Source organism: Euprymna scolopes, chromosome 3, assembly GCF_053919585.1.
Source record: "Euprymna scolopes isolate OS-2025 chromosome 3, ASM5391958v1, whole genome shotgun sequence".
In the NCBI taxonomy this organism is placed as follows: Eukaryota; Metazoa; Mollusca; class Cephalopoda; order Sepiida; family Sepiolidae; genus Euprymna; species Euprymna scolopes.
The window spans coordinates 31,310,726-31,329,956 of NC_136484.1; the positions used below are offsets into that span (position 1 = coordinate 31,310,726).

At 31.6% G+C, this 19,231-nt stretch overlaps 1 protein-coding gene across 1 annotated transcript in view; it reads left to right on the top strand.

Moving 5' to 3' along the window:
• The window catches only part of LOC145260794 (PAT complex subunit Asterix-like), a 33,406-nt gene extending 17,936 nt beyond the window's left edge, over nucleotides 1-15,470 (top strand). Inside the window, exons 3-4 of the mRNA XM_080119106.1 lie at nucleotides 9,673-9,770; nucleotides 15,404-15,470. Coding sequence (XP_079975232.1) covers nucleotides 9,673-9,770; nucleotides 15,404-15,470 — 165 coding nt within the window. The remainder of the gene's footprint in view (nucleotides 1-9,672; nucleotides 9,771-15,403) is intronic.
• The last annotated feature ends 3,761 nt before the right edge of the window (nucleotides 15,471-19,231 follow it).

Here is a 19,231-nt window from a genome sequence, read left to right on the forward strand (position 1 = left end):
TACTGAAATAAAATGTAGTTATTAATATTTGAATCTTAAAATAAAAAGTGCGAATTAATAGAGAAAATCACTTATCACAACAACGCATTCCGTCTCCAAACTAGTGAAGAATTTAACTTTTAGTAGCGTTCAGAAGATTTTTTTTTTAAATTAACCGTTAAGAGAAAGCGTGATTTTATTCTGAACTTTAACTAATCACGTTTTAAGCAACTTATGATATAAAACAAAATCGGATGGGGGGGGGGGTTTCTTCCGAAGTTAGTTGGTGACGTTATAATTGCGAGATAAGATGGGAGCCAGAAATTAGGGGTGGGGGACTGAAAATGATAATATAATGGATTGATTATACAATATTTAAGATCAACTTGGTAGATAAACATTTATGGACGAGAAAAAAAAAAAAAAAAAAAAAAAAAAAAAAAAAATTAAAGCTAGCATTTAATACAACAGAAATACATAAATTAAATACTGAAATAAAATGTAGTTATTAATATTTGAATCTTAAAATAAAAAGTGCGAATTAATAGAGAAAATCACTTATCACAACAACGCATTCCGTCTCCAAACTAGTGAAGAATTTAACTTTTAGTAGCGTTCAGAAGATTTTTTTTTTAAATTAACCGTTAAGAGAAAGCGTGATTTTATTCTGAACTTTAACTAATCACGTTTTAAGCAACTTATGATATAAAACAAAATCGGATGGGGGGGGGGTTTCTTCCGAAGTTAGTTGGTGACGTTATAATTGCGAGATAAGATGGGAGCCAGAAATTAGGGGTGGGGGACTGAAAATGATAATATAATGGATTGATTATACAATATTTAAGATCAACTTGGTAGATAAACATTTATGGACGAGAAAAAAAAAAAAAAAAAAAAAAAAAAAAAAAAATTAAAGCTAGCATTTAATACAACAGAAATACATAAATTAAATACTGAAATAAAATGTAGTTATTAATATTTGAATCTTAAAATAAAAAGTGCGAATTAATAGAGAAAATCACTTATCACAACAACGCATTCCGTCTCCAAACTAGTGAAGAATTTAACTTTTAGTAGCGTTCTTAGTAATAGGACGGTTCCAATATTTTTCCCATACAATTACTGATTCCAGTTTGTTTAAATTTCTAAATATAAAGTTATTTTTTTATTTGATTACTGCAAAACCCATGTAATATGTGCATATATTTTCACAAATCTAAAAATACACTTGTTTAGTATAATCTATAGACTTTAGTTCTACTCATAGTTTAAAATCGCTAATTATCATTTAATTATTAATACTAGCCATGGAACACGAAGCTTTAAATAAAGACAAACAAAAAAGCAATAAAAGGAATCGTTTTGGGGGGGGGGTATCAGAAAAATGCACACATTTTTCTGATACCCCCCCAAAAATTCTGAATTTTTTGGGTGGGGGGGATTCTGATTAATCGTCCAAACACTAATATATATATATTAGAATCACAGTTAAGTTTTACCAAAATAATCCAAGATGGCAAAACTAAAGTATATTATAAATATTGAAGAGTTAATATTTATAAAGTAATCTCAACCAGATGTAAAAGCTCGATAAAACCAAATAGGAAATAGAGCTTATAATATTAATTCTCCCAAAATTAGCCTTGACAGTCGTTTTAAATTCTTTTTTCTATGCACATCTTATCTTCCTTTTAATATTATTTAAACTCATCCCTTTTCCTTACCCCCATTTGTGAATTATTCCACGGGTTTCTGCCTTTTGGATTACTTTGGATCATCTTCCAATTACGTGATTCCCTTGGATTTTACTTGTAGAAATGGAAACTTAACCAACTTTTTTGGATTTTACCGTTATTGGATATTTTACCCTTCACCAGACTATCCATTCACGTGAAATCACCTTTTTCTTCACCATGTTCCCTCTGCTTCACTATTTGTTATGAAGTAAGATCTATAACTTACTTGTAGTTTCATTAAATACTTTTGCAAGCAAAATCCAATCCCGCATTTTGCTAAATTCTACCCTCTGATGAGAAGGAAAGTATTTCTTCAAAACTCCACGGATTAAGGACTATCCATTATCCACTTATTTTGTGCTTCCTTTTTAAAATTAAACATGTTTTTCACTCTTTTTTTCAAAGTGTTTTTAACTACTTGTTCTTATATATATATATATATATATATATATATATATATATATATATATATATGCTTTTCTAGTTGAGCCAGCAATGGAAGATGACATGTTGTTTTTCTGTCCATTTTATTACTCAAATTCACTCAGCTGGGGATCAACCTATCCAAAAAACTATTTCCATAATTTCAGCTGCATTGAAAACTTTCCAACCGGACTAATCATATTCAACTGGATTTAAATTTAGATTTGATTCTTTCTAAAGAATTATTTTTGCCTTTTGAATTACCTTGAAAGAATTTTCATGCAAGCTGAAATATTATACCCAGTTTGTTTTTATTTTTTTATTTCACACATTTTTTCACTCATTGTTTTTTATAAGACATGTACATCTTTGTAATTTATGACTATAATAAATTGCAGTTTCACTTAATGCCATAACTAGCAAATTCTAGCATTGCTACAAATATAATTTGCTGATTTCTTTCTGTTTTCTGATGAGAAGAATAGCATTCTTTGAAACACCAGAATATGGACTTTGTAAATTGTTTTTTAGAGTATTCAGTCGAACAATAAATTTTATTGTAAATTTCAACTTAGTTTTAATTTTATTTCTCTTTATATATATATTCTAAGTTCAAAATGGCGTAATATAAGCAAATAAGGTAATTGCAGCTTCTCTTCCAATTTTCGGATTTTTTTATCATGCCCAAACGCATTTTATTTCCTTTTTGGTGGATTGATGGTTGCTATTTCTTCTGATAAGTTAAGGGCAAAATAGATTCATTGATTGATTATAATAATTTAGTAAATGATTTTGTGCTACGAAACATACTGTCAAAAGGTGTAAATATCAACTGAATTAAAGGAATAACTTGTAAGATGGTCAACATCATGAAACTTGGAATATAGACTTTTGTCATTTATTCGTTATGTACTCTGTAATTATATTGAGCTTAAATAAGGATTGGTATATATAAAAATGAAATATTAAGTGAATAAAAAATATTTTTACAGAAATATATCTATAATTTTGTGGACTATTTTTTTTTTTTTTTATCAAAGATAGTTCTCGTTCAATGTTTGAGAAAATCAATTCTTTTTCAACACTGATACTTGTTCTCAAGAAACAAATGTAATTCAGTTTAATTTATTTAGAGATAGTCTTTCATCCAACTGGAATATATTTTCAAAATGATGCTATCTTAAGAAAGTTAACTATGCATTCATCAATACAGTTAATTCCCTTTGTTTGCCTTTATTCAAGGGGAGTAACTCTGTATCTGCGAATAGTTACTGTGCTTTATTTAATCTACATTTCACTACAGGGCACAAAATCAAATAATTCCTTGCAAGCCAAATAGACAACTTGTATCTGTGTGTATGTACATGTATGTATTAACAAAGCCTAATCATCCTCCAGGTAGTAATTAAGTGGGAAGGGAGGGAGGATGTATAGTTAAGTAAAAAAAAAATATATATTTTTACTCTGAAACTCATAATTTTAAACTTTTGCAAATTTGTAGGTTAACACCCTCAGCTGAATAACTCCTCCCCTTAAAAATGAGTTTCTCCTTTTTAGGGTCATTTTAACTCCTTATGGCAGTTAATATTTTAGCACTAATATTAAATCTGACTGTCAATCTGATATAATAATACCTAAACTGTTAATATTTTTTGGTCTTAAAAATCAGGTATTTAATTAGTTTATTATTTAAATTAAAATAAAAAGGAGACATATTTAAAAAATGCAAGATTAAAAAAAATGAATATGAGTAAATTCTCAGATTAATACCCTTTGCTAGAAAAAGAAAGATTTTGCTTTTTAAGCAAATAGAGAAACCATGTTGCTCTTTTTTTATTTATTTATTTTTTTTTTTAATACAAATAAATGAAAACAAAACATTTTTTAGAATTTACTGTGGGAGGTCAGTTTCATATATATTTAACATAAAATGCTTCCCACTTTCAAACCATTCTAACTTTTTAAGGCAGTTAACGAAATTTTTTTTTTATCACTAAGTCTGAGTAGCAAGGTCACAAAATCATACCTGCATAGAAAAGTAGACACCTCCCCTCAAAAAAAAAAAAAATCAGTGGATTTAGCTCTCAAGGCAAGAAAGAATTTAGTTAATTGCCTCAAAACACTAAACTGAGGGATCATTTTACATTGAATTTATGTATGAAACTAATCCCAACTTTGAATTCTAAAATAATTTTTTGTTTCCTTTTATGAGGGGTGTGGTGATTTAGTGAATAATCTATCTATACTCCTATAGATTCGTTTTCCGTTTGTGTGTATTGATATTCATATTAAAACCCGCTTTTCTATTTATTTAAAAAGAAAATACAATTTTCTTATATATGACTTGTGGAATAGCATTCACTAGCAAAAGATCTAGCTGATCTTCTTTTAAACATTCATTTTAATTAATTTCCTATTAGTTTTTTTTTTTTTTTTTTTTTCTTATGTGATGATCATCTTTAGTTAACTATTACGTGTAATTATATTCATGCAGATATTCTGCATGATTTATACTTGCGTAATATTTGCGTAAAAAGCTTACAGTAAACACAAAATTATTTCCATATATATTTATGTATACATATATATCTTTGTTTAATCTATCTTTATATCTATAAAAGTGAACCTGTGTGTGTGTGTGTGTGTGTGTGTGTGTATACATACATTTCCCTACGCAATAACTCTGTCAATTTTTAGTCTACAGACTTTAAATTTGATATACAGGGTACTGAGATTTGGAAAAATATATGTGATTGGTTTTTGGCCAGAAATTTGGTTTTTTAAGGGGTCAAAGTTCAACGGTTTGACCTTTGAGAACTCTACCAAACTCCTCTGACAATTTGGGGTCTAAACTTGAAATTTTAGATAAAAGTTCCTTGGACATGGATCTAACTTGATTTGAGCCCAAAACAGTAAATTTTTAGGTGTCATAATAAGGGTCAAAGTTTAAAAAATTCACTTTTTTTTGCTCAACATACACCTTCAAACACCCGGGCAACGCCGGGCGTAAATGCTAGTATATCTGTAAAAGTGAAATTGTGTGTGTGTGTACATTTCCCTACCAAACTACTCTGTCATTTTTCAGTCTACAGACTCGAAAGTTGACATAAAGGGTATTGAGATTTGGGAAAATCTTTTTAATCGGTTTTTGGCCAGAAATTTGACTGTCAAGCGGTCAAAGTTCAACGATTTGACCATTGAAAGCTCTATCAAACTCCTCTGCCAATTTTGGTTCTAAACACTTGAAATTTTAGGTTACTTGAACATGGATCAAACTTTTTAATTTGATTTGAGCCTAAGACAAATTTTAAGGGGTCAAAATTGGGGTCAAAGTTAAAAAAATTTAACCTCTGCAGTCTCTACCAAATTACTCAACCAATTTTTGGTCTAAACATTTGAAATTTTATATATAGTGTATTCAGACATAGAGAAAGCTTTTTAATCTATTTTTGGCTGATAATTTGGCTTCCAAGGGGTCAAAGTTCAAAATATTTTACCTTTGCAGTCTATAGCAAACTATTCAGCCAATTTTGGTCTAAACATTTGAAATTTTACATAAAGGATATTCAGACATGCGGCAAGCTTTTTAATCAGTTTTTGGGCGAAAATTTGGCTGCCAAGAGGTCAAAGTTTACAGAGTTGACCATTGCAGACTCTACCAAACTCCTCTGCCAATTTTGGGTCTAAATACTTGAAATTTTAGATGTAGGTTACCTGGACATGAGTCAAACTTTTTAATATATATATATATATATATATATATATATATAATGTTATGAACAGTACATAGAGCCCGAGCAAAACTGGGTTGAACTGCTAGTAAATGATAAAAACGTTTTCATGTATTCATAGTATTACAGATTGATTTTTCTTTTATTTAATCAGCTTGAGTGTATAGAGCTTCTACTACTACGATTGCATCGTTTGATGTTTTCTGCTTCCAGTTGTTGCGGATGGACGCCGCCTTGTCTTACGTCTCTCTTGATAGTTGCTTTACAAGCATACGTAAAAGAAACTCAAAACTGGTTAAATTATATAAATATATTCAGTGGTTTAAAAGTTATAAGAATTTAACGTGCTGAAATTTCTTTGTCGTTAGATATTTCTCTTTTAATACTTAAAAAAAAAAATGAAAGAGGAGGGGGTTAGGGTTAATGATGGAAGAATTTTTTTTTTTTTTTTTTTTTTTTTAACTATTCTTATGAAACTTGGTAATCTTATATTATACAGTCAGATTATTTGTATCTTCTTACCTTAAACCATAAATTCTAAATTAAATGTGTAAATTTCAAAATTTTGAAAACTGGCATGTTGTAATATACAGATTGTGAGATATTTCAATACAACTATTACTTTATTTATTTTTTATTTTTAAGTCGATATATAATGTTTGCAGAGCAGTAACCATATTCAATATTTTTTTTTGGGGGGGGGCTGCATTTTTTTTTTTTTTTTTTTTTTTTTTTTTAAGATTGTGTAGTTTTAAGAGGGTCTTTGTGGAAAGGGGGCTTGCTACTGACACTTCAGCTTAGTGGTAGAGTAATTAGGTATGACCCCCCCCCCTCAAAACTTTTCAGAATAAAAATAACAATTTAGAATTTAGAGTGGGAGTTAGTTTCATATAAATTTAATCTATATATCTATAAAAGTGAACGTGTCTGTGTACATTTCCCTATGCAATAACTCTGTCAATTTTCAGTCTACAGACTCGAAATTTGATATGCAGGGTACTGAGCTTTGGGGAAATCTTTGTAATCCGTTTTCGGCCAGAAATTTGGCTTTTAAGGGGTCAAAGTTCAACGATTTGACCTTTGAAAACTCTACCAAACTCCTCTGCCAATTTTGAGTATAAACACTTGAAATTTTAGATATAGGTTATTTTAACATGAACTTAATAACTTGATTTAAGCCCAAAACAATAAATGTTAAGGTGTCATAATAGGGGTCAAAGTTAAAAAAAAATTGACTTTTGCGGTCTCTACCAAATTACTCAAACAATTTCTGGTCTAAACATTTAAAATTTAACATAAAGGGTATTCAGAGATAGAGCAAGCTTTTTAATCGGTTTGAGTCGAAAATTTGAGCTACCAATATATAAATGTATGTTTGCATGTCTGCCTAAAACATTCGACAGAGGCGCCGAATTTTCACAAGATCAGTATCGTTTTGAAGCTCGACCCTTCAGACGGTAAATACCGAAAGATTGGCTAAAATATTAATTTCTTCACCCACAACTGAGCACTTTTCAACAGGGAGTGGTCACTTTTTTTCGCCGATATTTTCGAAAGTCATCCCCTCTTTTCGATTGTCTAACCTTAATTTAAACCTATGTCACTTCCGGTTTGGCAATGGTCATAACAGCAAGGACGTCATGCTTTTTCCCGTTCTTTTCCTCCTTCGCTGTACAGGTTCGAGCCTGCCTTCCTACTACCACTTATTTTTTTTTTTCTTTCTTTCTTTCTCAACACACACCTCTAAACACCCGGGCAACGCCGGGCTGGAATGCTAGTGTAAAATAATCCATTTCTGGGCAATTTTTATGTCTTAATGCAATTAACCATTATTTTTTATTTATTTTTTTTTCTATGGGAGATAAATTCTGTTAATTTTTCTTTGAGAGGCTTAGGTTTTTTTTTTTTTTTAATAGGGTGAGGCTTGCCACTCGAACTTAGGGTTAGTGAAAGTATTAAGGAAAAGTTTTTAGGGCTTATCACTTGTATCTAAAATTTAAGGTTGTGTTAAGGGAATTATTTTTAGGGAAGTGCTTGTCACTCAGATTTAAGGATAGTACAAAACCTTGAATTGAAGGCTTTTTTTTTTTTCTTTAGGTTAGTTTGTCATTCGAACCTTGGTTTAGTCAGAGAGTAATTATTTTTTATACTCTCTTTTCAACTTCATAAAATATCAATATATTTGTGAAATTTTGTAATGCGAGAGTAAACTATGACAAGACAGTACTAGTATTAGATTTTAGTTTCTTCTACATAAAATACATTGCAATTCAATTTTGAATTCTAACCTTTTTTTTTTTTTTTTTTTTTTTTTTTTTTTAAGTACTGCAACAGATTTATGCGCATTTACTGCATATATTTTTAGAGATTTTCAATGACATATTTTGATTCCTTGCACAAAAATTAAAAATTCACTTGTACAACAAATTTCATTGCTTAATCTTGTTTTAACAAAGAAAAATCCTTTCTTTATTGAAAAGTTACTGTAAAAAAAAAAATGTGACAAAGTGCATGATGTTTGAGTAAGAAAATATTTCACCATTCCTGGCAAAGAAATAGTCATAACTTCCTTATTCTTGCTCAATTTTTTATTTTATTTTTATTTTTATTTTTTTTTTTAATTTAAAAAGAATTTTTAAATCAAACTATTTCTATCTATATATTAATACGATAGCATGCGTGTTCTTTTGTGACATGTTACATCTGGGTCGTTTAATTGTTATGTTCTATTTCTTGTCATAAATAATTTTACAAGAATTCTTCATAAGTTTTGGTTTTGATTATGACTGAAGGAACTCAAGTTATATATATACATATATATATATATAATGTATATGTGTTTTTATTTTGATTTCAATTCAAACTAATGCTCCCAAGTCATATGGATATATTATTTTTGAAATCACAACTTTATAACATATAAAAATCGATAGAACATTAACTCTATAATAATATATACAAAATCTGCAAGAATTGAAATATCATATTTGAGTGTACTTTACGATCGGGTTTGCCGGGCGTTTATACTAGCTTAGATAAATACTTTTGCAGTTTTAACAAAAAAGCTACAATAATATCAAAGCGTCTCCATTTACACTGAACATCTACAGAATGCCAACATTGATATATTACATATGAGTCCCTTGTGGAATGTTCACAGGTCCCACTAGTCTTAAATTATTGAGATATTTTAAGTAATTAAAATTTTTTCATGAAATGTCTAGAGCTATTACCGTAAAACACCTCACCTTCGTTAAGACCTCTGATCCTATGTAATATTACAGTCAGTATATCAGTAGTTGATCTTACAGGATAAAATCCATATTGTTTATTACTAAGTGGGTTGCCTTTGCTGAGATGATTGCTGACTTCATTAATCACAGATTCAGACAACTTGCTCATGGTATACAGGTGACAGAAGACTTATCTCCAGTATTTTTAATTGCTGAACAGACTGATAAAGTGATAAATAAAATTAAAAAAAGATTTTTGACTTGGACACCTGAAAATTTAAACACTCAGATTCCTACACCTAATGAATTGACTCTGGCTTTACACTCGCCCCACCCCTGGTTGTTGTGATAATTTAAAATGAGTTTTTTTGTTTTTTTTTTTTTTTTTTTTTTTTAATAGATTTGAAAAAAAAATGATAAAAATTAGTAAATTTTACATTTTTTTTTCACTTGATCTTGGTATTGCCTCCCCTTGAAAACTTGACTAACTACACAAAAAAAAGATGCATTCTTTTGTGACTGTTATAAATTTTTGTGTGTATCTAATTGGAAAGCTTTATTTTCTTGCAGTTAAAATGGTGCGCCTGGGCAGCAGTTTATTGTTCCTTCATTAGTTTTGCCAACTCGCGTTCCTCAGAAGATACCAAGCAGATGCTGAGTAGTTTTATGTAAGCATTTTAACCTTTACTGTCATTTAAAGGGTGCATGCCTGTATGTTCAGCTAAAACTTGAACAATACACAACAAACCCCCACAAAGTTGCTATTTATAAAAAAAAAATTTTTTTTTTAATCATTGTAACCTCAGATGTATAATTTCTAAAATTTAAAGAAAAAGATTTTATTAATTAGGAGTCAAATGGCTATTTATATTATTTGTGTTGTTCGTCCGTCGGGTCGCCAAGGACCATCTGATCATCCTGTAGGGTGGGGGTGGGGCGTCATCATCAGTGAATGCGGAGATGGCTGATAAGCCCAATCTTTGCTTGAAAGGTTCTACTGTAATGAGAACAGGGAATGGTAGCAGATGTCGAGGGCTTTAAAACATTGTCCTTCATATGATTTAATTTTACCAAGTACTACATGCATCTTTTAATCTTATGTACCTATTTACTATGCCTCCCCACGGGACAGTGTTAGACACCAGGGTCGTTTTTTAACGTGGAGAAAAGGTACAAAAATAAAAATTGTCTCAGTCGTGAAGGATTTCTCCTCCACCGAAAGAGAACAAACTTTCACAAGAAACACTCGTCTAGCTGTAAACACTATCAATAATTCCCCCCACTCTTTATCTGTGCCTAAACCTAAACGTAGATTCCATGAACAAAGCTTCTTTCTTAGAACTGCACGCCTGTGGAATTGTCTTCCGTTTTCCTGCTTTCCGGCCGACTACAATATGGTTGTCTTCAAGTCTAACGTAAATAAGTTCTTGATGAGCCGTTCCATATAAGTTATCAAATTTACCAAATTTTCATTACTAATGATTACTATATTGTCCAATTTCTACTGTACACTCTTTAACCCTTATCCTTGAGTGGCCTCTTGGCCTTGATAATGTGGTGATGCCTATGTAAAAAAAAAAAAAAGAAACAAGAAATAGAAGTGCAGCATACTACACTTTGATCTTGTCCCGAAGGCCAAGTAACTCTGACTTTTTTTTTTCATTGTTATTTCCCTTATGACAACTAGAGTTGTGTGGATATGTCCAAAGAGATTTTATGGACTGAAGTAAGGGAGGGAAGAGAGAGGGATATAATTTGTTACTCTTTTGCCACAAGCAATGCTGCATAGCACTGCTAGTTATAAATAGACATATTACTGATTTAATAATGGTTGATATGAATTGCTTTACTAGTTTTGTATAAATGGCTTGTATAAAGGAAAGATTGAGTGATTTTCAGCTAACGATTAATCTGTTGTTGCAATAGCGTTCACCCTGAATGAGTTGAGCTGGCTTCTTCCCTGGCCTGCAGAGCAGTCATAAGCAATGTTGTACAAGATGGTTTTAACTAATCACGATTCCACCATTAAAGAATGACCACTCAAACTATAAGAATTGCCGTTTAACTTTTAAAATCATTTTTTTAGCATTTTTACTTTTTAGGCAATTATAAATTAACTCAAATTAAAAGCAGTTTTGAATATAAAAATGATTTCTATTTTAAATCAATTCATTATCTGTCATGGAGATACTGTTGATTACTATAATGCTCCAGCATTCTTTTGTGTTAATCAGGCTCCAAGAACTAATACGACCCTAGGGATGGCTTGTTTTTGAATCTGATGTCACTGTTAATCAAGAGATTTAGGAGTCAAATGGCTATTTATGTTATTTGTGTTGTTCGTCCGTCGGGTCGCCAAGGACCATCTGATCATCCTGTAGGGTGGGGGTGGGGCGTCATCAGTGAATGCGGAGATGGCTGATAAGCCCAATCTTTGCTTGAAAGGTTCTACTGTAGTGAGAACAGGGAATGGTAGCAGATGTCGAGGGCTTCAAAACATTGTCCTTCATATGATTTAATGTTACCAAGTACTACATGCATCTTTTAATGTTATGTAATTGGTTTTCTAAACACTAAAGAGAAGTAACTGACTTGTTTTTGAATCTGAAGTCACTGTTAATCAAGAGAATTGTTCTACTGTATTCTACAGTACAAAGTTTACTGCTACCAAAATTGATGCTTGTTAGAGAGGTGTCACCCTGCTGTAGATTTGACTTGGCCTTTACTACACAGAGGCTTTCTTTCAGCTTTTCAGATTATGTATTTAATCTAAGGTGTACAAGTCTCACAGACTTCTCCTCCAGCAAGTCTAGTCCACAGTTGTTTACTTGCTGGCCACTTATTCATTAAACATCATTTACTGATTTACATATTACCAATAACAGGTATAGCCTAACAACTATTTAATCATATATATTAATGTACTTAACTGGTATTCATGAAAATATGCATTAGGTGCTTGTATGTTTGTGGTGCACGTTTGCTGCAGGTGAGAAATATTTAGTTAAGAGAAAAGAGGCCATACAAGAAATTGGAAATATCTCTGATTTTGACTCTGACCACCCAGAATTTATTTTCACTTTGATAAGTGTTACTTTAAACAAGATTTCATGTTGAGGTAAAGCCTCCAATAAAGTAATGGGTTTAAATAAGAGATTCCCTGCTGTGGTTATGATCTACTTCCCAAAATAAGTCATTTTGAGTAGTTGCTGGCTGGCCATTATCTTGAGTTGTTATTGGGTGGGTGAATGGAGATGGGCCGAGAGGAGATACTAATGTAATAATTTCCAGTGATTAGCTGAGAAAAAGATTATACATTTAGGATTTCTGGTTGAAAGTACATATATTCCAGCAAATGGGCAGAGGAGGTCAGTGAGGGAGTTAATCCTGTAGGCATCTGACAGTCAATTAAGTTGGTGTGCTTTTCCAAGCAAGATAGGCCCCATGAACTTTTCTATCTTTTATTCTGGTATGTTCATGCCATAGATGAAATCATGGTTAGTGTTTTCCATAGGCTTTGGTCCATTGTTGGTCCGATTCTTCTGAAGATATCACATGATTTTGAACTTGCAGAATACATGGGGTGGGTTGCCATTACCTTTCCCAGGACAGTGGCATCTGATTAGTCTGTTAGCACCTATCCGTTGTCCTTGGATCATCTGCATAGCTGCAGTCAAATAACGTAACTTTTAAAATCATAGAACTGATGATCTGCTAGAGATTACTCCTCCTCCATGGCCATCCAACGTCCTGCTGCCGACATCATCAAAGTTACCTTCTCCTAGATGCATGTCTTAACTAAGATTAGGGGCGCATCTTTCTCAGTGAATTAATGCACCTCCAACCTGGAAATTTCTTATAACTCAGCACTGTACATACAGTGCCTAACCTTCTCAAATGGTCACCCATCTGGTACTGGCTAGGCTCATTGTTGCTTAATTTTGATCTTGAACTTGCTTTGATTTGATCGGGCTAAGATTTCTCAATTTCCACCCTGTTGTTCAAAAAGGATCATCATTGTAATATCCAAAAAACCAAAAACCTCTTTTATGTATTTTAAGTTTTATTTGCAGAGTGGATTCTTCCGTTGCAACACTGCAACTGGATTCAAAATTGAGCAATAACTTTAGACTGGCACAATGAGCGGATAATTAGACTGTGCAGTGAACGCATACAGATCTCATTCAGACGAGTAAACAATTTCTTTGTTTCATTTGTTTTCTTTCTTTTTACTCTTTACAAGATTCAAATTCACAACCGATACACAAGAAGTTAAAATCCGTGCAAAATGAAATTATGTAAATAACAAAATCTAAATTGTTTACTGTTTTGATACTTTAATTTGGAGTTTTATTTTAGAATTTAGTTTTGTTGTTTTCTTTGAACTTCAAATTGTTTTTAGTTCTATTTTTTAAAGAGATTTTACTTTTCATTTGATTTTTTTTTCAGAATTTCCCTTATATAAAAAAAAAAAAACTATTGATATATATTTGCACGTATTTGTGCTGGAACAAAAATGTCATATTCCAGAAATCGCATACATTGATTAGATTTATTTTTAACTAAGAAAATCAAATTTTATGAGTAAGCAAAAATGGATTGTCTTGCATCACTATCTTGAAGAAACGATGACGGGTAGCCTAACAATAATTCAAACTTGGGAAATTAGTCTTGTAATGGCTATGATTTCCCATTACTCAATCATTTAAAAATTATTTTTTTATAAAAATAAAACTACTTGATTACTTTACATGAATTTTTGGAATACATTTTCATTCTGTCATGGTTATGTACATCATAAATATTTTTGTTTTTAATATAGAAAGGAATTCTGGACAACCACTGTTTATTTTTATAAAAAGAGATCAATTATATCGTTGAAATAGTTATTAATAATGAAAGTTATTGAAGATCAAATCTTATCTTACGTTTATTAAAGTTGAATTTCTTACAACTTATTTTTTTGTTTCACAAGTCTTTTCCACATCGGATGTGCAATGTATGTTGGTCATAGTGATATGAAGTGATCTTTTCATGTTCGTGATTGTCTTCGAATCATTTTGTTGTAAATCTAAGGGGGATAACTAGCATCGAGTAATCAAAATTAAGCACATTACATTACAGGCGACGATCTAAGACGCTAAAATAATCAATTAATGAATTTTAATTAAAGATGTTGTCTCTATGATTATGTACTTGTCAGTATGCTCGGAACATCATCTTACTTTCTTTGTTTTTACTGCCCCCCCCCCGAACTGATCCCATTTTTTTCTTTATGGTTGGAAGAAGCTTTGATGTTTAAAACGCTTATCTTATACATGGTTTAAATGTCATAAAACTTGTATATATATTTTTTTGAAACTTTAAGGAAGTTCTGTTCCAATGAGCCACTTAGCCGTAGAAATTTTGAACTACAATTGTCTTTCCCAAAGAACTTTTCTACATACGATATACATTTTATTAAAATAGGGCATATTTGGAGTTTCTCTTGCATTAAGAAGGTACTTAAAGATTCAAAACCACTTTCGTTGTATTAGCCAGAAAAAGTTATACCTATTTAAGTAGGATAAATTTGAAGTTTAAAATGGTTATGTGCTCATAGACCCTTAGGGGTGCACTTAGAGTTTCTGGAATGCTTTCACGGATTTCTCTGTTAAATTTTTATGAGAATATATTTTTAGATTTTCTGTAGATTCTCAAACCTTTCTTTGTATAAGCATCACACATGCACACAAATGTTGAGTTATAATATGGAAAATATCACGAGTCATCTCTCGGTGGCAAAACAAGTGTTTCCTGAAGTTTGAGTGATGAGTTTCTCTAGATTTCCAGTGCTTTCCACTTCTTTTGATCACCATTACAAAACAACCAATTACCATGGACTTCTCACTGATAATGATTTTTCTGGTATTTGAGTTAATAAACACCTTCATGATTTCAATACTCTTTTACTGAAGCTCTGAATGGTGCTCTTCTTTCTCCTAGATCCTTTACAACCATTTTCTGTGACTCTAAGCGATACTAAGGACACCAAGTTTTTTTGAGGAGGTGGAGGTTTATAATTGTTCCATGAATAGAAAAAAATGAGCAAAAACTAAAAAAAAAGTCCCAACTTATAAAGATAACTCTTTTTTTTTTTTTTTTAATTAATATTTAAGTTTTTTATTTATTTTTAAAATTTATTTCAATTCATCAGTGATAAAAATTGAATGTACAACTATTGAATAGAACTTGTAAATATATTTCTTCAAATAAACTCAAATTAGATTCTGATTTTGACTGCTTTATTTCTTCGTTGCAGGTTGTCAATATCAGCTGTTGTGATGTCTTACTTACAGAACCCACAACCTATGTCACCACCTTGGTAGCAATAATCAACCCATTCCTTCTCGATATATATATATCAAAGTTTCCAACAAAATCTTTATACAACAATAAAAAAGATGATATATTTATTACATTTGTATTGCATTTTTTATTTCCTGTTTGAAAATATTTTTCCTTTTAATGCTGTCTATCACGAGGTAACCAAAAAAAAATTTGATTCGTTTTTTTTTTTTTTTGATAAGCCATTGAATGAAGTTAAAATATATGTGAAATGCATGTTGCAATTGTTTTCAAATTCGGACAGCTGGACGTAGGAATGTACTGCAAGGAATTGGATTAAAAAATTCAAGCCGAGATACTTGTACTTCCATGATGAGCCTTGCAGTGGATGATCACAGGTTTTGAATGATGGTGTCATGAAGGTTTCCATTGAAGAAAACAGTCATTCAATGTGTGATTAACTTGCGAGACAATGCAACATTTTCGATGAAACAGACTTCACTTCCGTCTAAGAGGTACAAACTGAGCAAGTAGTCCGACAAATGCTGTTGGAGACGTTAAAAGGACAACAAGTGGCAGCCTACATATAGCTGCTTTCTCAGTATAGGACCGCATTTTTATTCAAGCAAGTTCTTACCAGTGATAAAATATGCGTTCTCTGCAAAACGTCTAAACATTCCAGACATTGGTTGCTTTCTCACAATGCTGTCCCTCACACTGCAAGACCACTTATGCTTTGTGCTTGATGGACTGATCGTCAAGTGGTCCCTTGTGAACTGCTACCAATGGACAAACGGTCACTGGAAATCTATACCTGCAGTAATTGAAATCTGTGCAACCAAAGGAGCCAGAACTGAAGAATCACAAAGGTGCACTTTTCCTCAACAACAGGCCATATGTTGTGCTTGTGGTCAGGGATACCATACAGCAACATTGCTGGAATACTTTGTGTCATCCACCTTATTCACCTGATCATGCACCATCAGATTACCACTTTTCCATTCCCTGGATAATCATCATGGGAAATCTTTCACCAATGAAGACTTGTACAAAGCTTTCACAAACTTCTTTGCATTCAGCCCTCCGCCTTTTGAGTTCTACTGCGAAGGGATTGAACAGCTAGAGACAAGTTGGCAGACAGTGCTGGATACCAGTGGCAATTGCTTGGAAGACTAAATATAAGTTAAACACACCGAAACAGTTTCCCTAAAAAACTGACAAAACGTTTTTTGGTTACTGTGTATTTCTTCCCTGCAAAAGGTTGTTTTACTTGTGTTCTTGTTGATCTAGTATATATTCTGTGGTGGTTATATGCTTCCTGTGGTTAAGTGTTTAAGTCACTTGGTGCAAAAAGTTTGGATTAGGGTGTGTGGTGCGGAGGCAATTCAAAGTGAAATTCATATAGTTTTGTGATAGATTTGTTGCATTGCATTTTCTTGTTGAAAGAGCATTTTCCATCATTGTACTTTCTTTCTTTTTTCTTTTATTTATTTTTTTTCTTGTATCAACAAAACTTGCTAATTAATTTTTTTGATTAATAATGAGGGTATGACCCTCCCAATGATTTTGACAATCTTATTTATAACTTAGAGTTAGGACAATCAACCAATGAGAGCTTTCAACCTTATTATAAAAATATTGAATTTTGGATTCAATTCATTTTGCTGTCAACCTCTGTCTTGAAACGACTAAATCGTGACTGCATTGATTCTTCGCCGCCATCTTTGTTACTAAGAATTACTCAACACTCGAAATCGTGACTGCATTGATTCTTTGCTGATTTGATTTACTGCTGCCATCTTTGTTCAACATAATGTCTCTACACTTAACGCTAATAACGCTATATAATATTTGCTATTGATGGTACTTTCTTTCTAAAGGTTGTCACTGAACAAAATATCTTATGCATCCTAAAATATGGTTCCTTTTTCATCTGTTGCTGTTGTCTACTCGGCTGACAGCCAATTTTATATATAACACAAACATAAATCAATCATGAAACCGCATAGCTCTACTTGACAATGAAAGGATAGGTTTTACTTGCTATATTGTATGAAGTACCCGTCTTTGAAAACATTAATGACTCAAACTATTTTACATTTTATTAAAGAGGATCAGATCCAAATAAAAAATTTTTGTTCGTGAGTCACAATTATTTTAAACATAATAAATATATGGAATTTGTCTCATTTCAAAATGCCAGGTTCTTTTTACTTTTAGAAATGAATATTATTGCATCAATAATGAATAATAAATTCACAACAAATAAAATGGATACCATGACTGAAATTCGAAGCCGAAACTTGAGATATTAGTTTGACATTCTACCAACTGACCTATTTGGTGTTGGAAATTTTCTTAAGACTTTTCAGGGCAATGTGCATAAGTGACTTTATGCAAATTACCAACTTGAGTAGAGGCTATATATAAACACTAAAAAAAAAAAAAAGGAAAAAAACTTTGGACAAGAAGAGCTTGAAAGGATTTAGTGAAAGGAATGAAACACTTCTCACCTCTGCTACGTAATTTTCTTCAACAAAAAAGAACGTTCTCCAGAACAACCATTTTGGAAACTACCAAACTTCAAACTGACATAAGTAGTACTCTTTATTGTATTTTTAATTATGATTGAATATAATTTGTTTTTGAATGCAATAACTTGTTGGTTTTTAATTGCCTTTATCCAAAAAACGAAGATTGTTCTGCTACAAAAAATTGTTCTTTTCTATAAACAGAAAAAAGTATTAGAAACTAACTCAAGAAAATTTCTAACATATCTTCCAAAACAGTTCAACAAAAAAAAAAAAAAAAGAGCATGCACAAGTCATTTTACAGCAAAAGATTTTAAACAAAATAAACAACAAAAAACAAAATGGCATTGATAATTTTGTTTGAACTGCTAAATAGCAAAAAAAAAAAAACAGCTTTAAAAAATCCAATAATGGATTTTTTGATAAAAGAAAGAAAATACTGCAAATCAATTCTCTGCCATTTTCCCAATTCCAAGCAATTTGACACCAGACCTTTTAGTGTTTGCCTCTCAAGCAATCACAATATGAATGGAAAAAACGGCTGGGGGGGGGGGCTGCAGATTGTGTTGAACTGATTGTTTCCTCCTAAAGGATTTACTCTGAGGATATCACAGAAATCATTTAATAAGTTCTTAAAGACCTTTTGGGAAAACAAGAGGTCGAGGAAATGAATACTGGCCAAATATGAGAGAAATTACTTTCTTTAAAGCATAATAGTGCTACCCATAAAAGAAAAATAACCATGTACCTTAATAGCCTAGAGGAAATGTATTATAAATAGACCCTTACTTCTTCAATATGTAAAAAAAAAAAAAAAAAAACCCTAAAAGCCATTGACTATGAAGTATCCAAAGTTAATTATTGTAATGAAACCTCCCTTAACATGCATGCCGGTATGTGTATGTATGGATATGCATATATTTGTGTATATGTGTGTGTATATATATGTGCCTATATAGGTCTATATATTTATATTTTATAAATATATATTTTTATGTAATTGTGTATACGTGTGCATGAGCCCGTGCGTATGTGTGTACTTATGTGTATATGTCTGTATATGTATGCATCTACTTCTTACTGGAGATCTGTATATCCACGTATATGTACTTGGATGGGTGTGTGTATGTTTATGTATGTGTGAGCATGTAGTTATATCTGTATATATATGATAGTATATATATGTGTACGAGAGTTGCGTGTATGTGTGTATATGTCTGCATGTAGACCCATGTACATCTGCATGGGCATTGTTTTTATGTGTGTGCCTA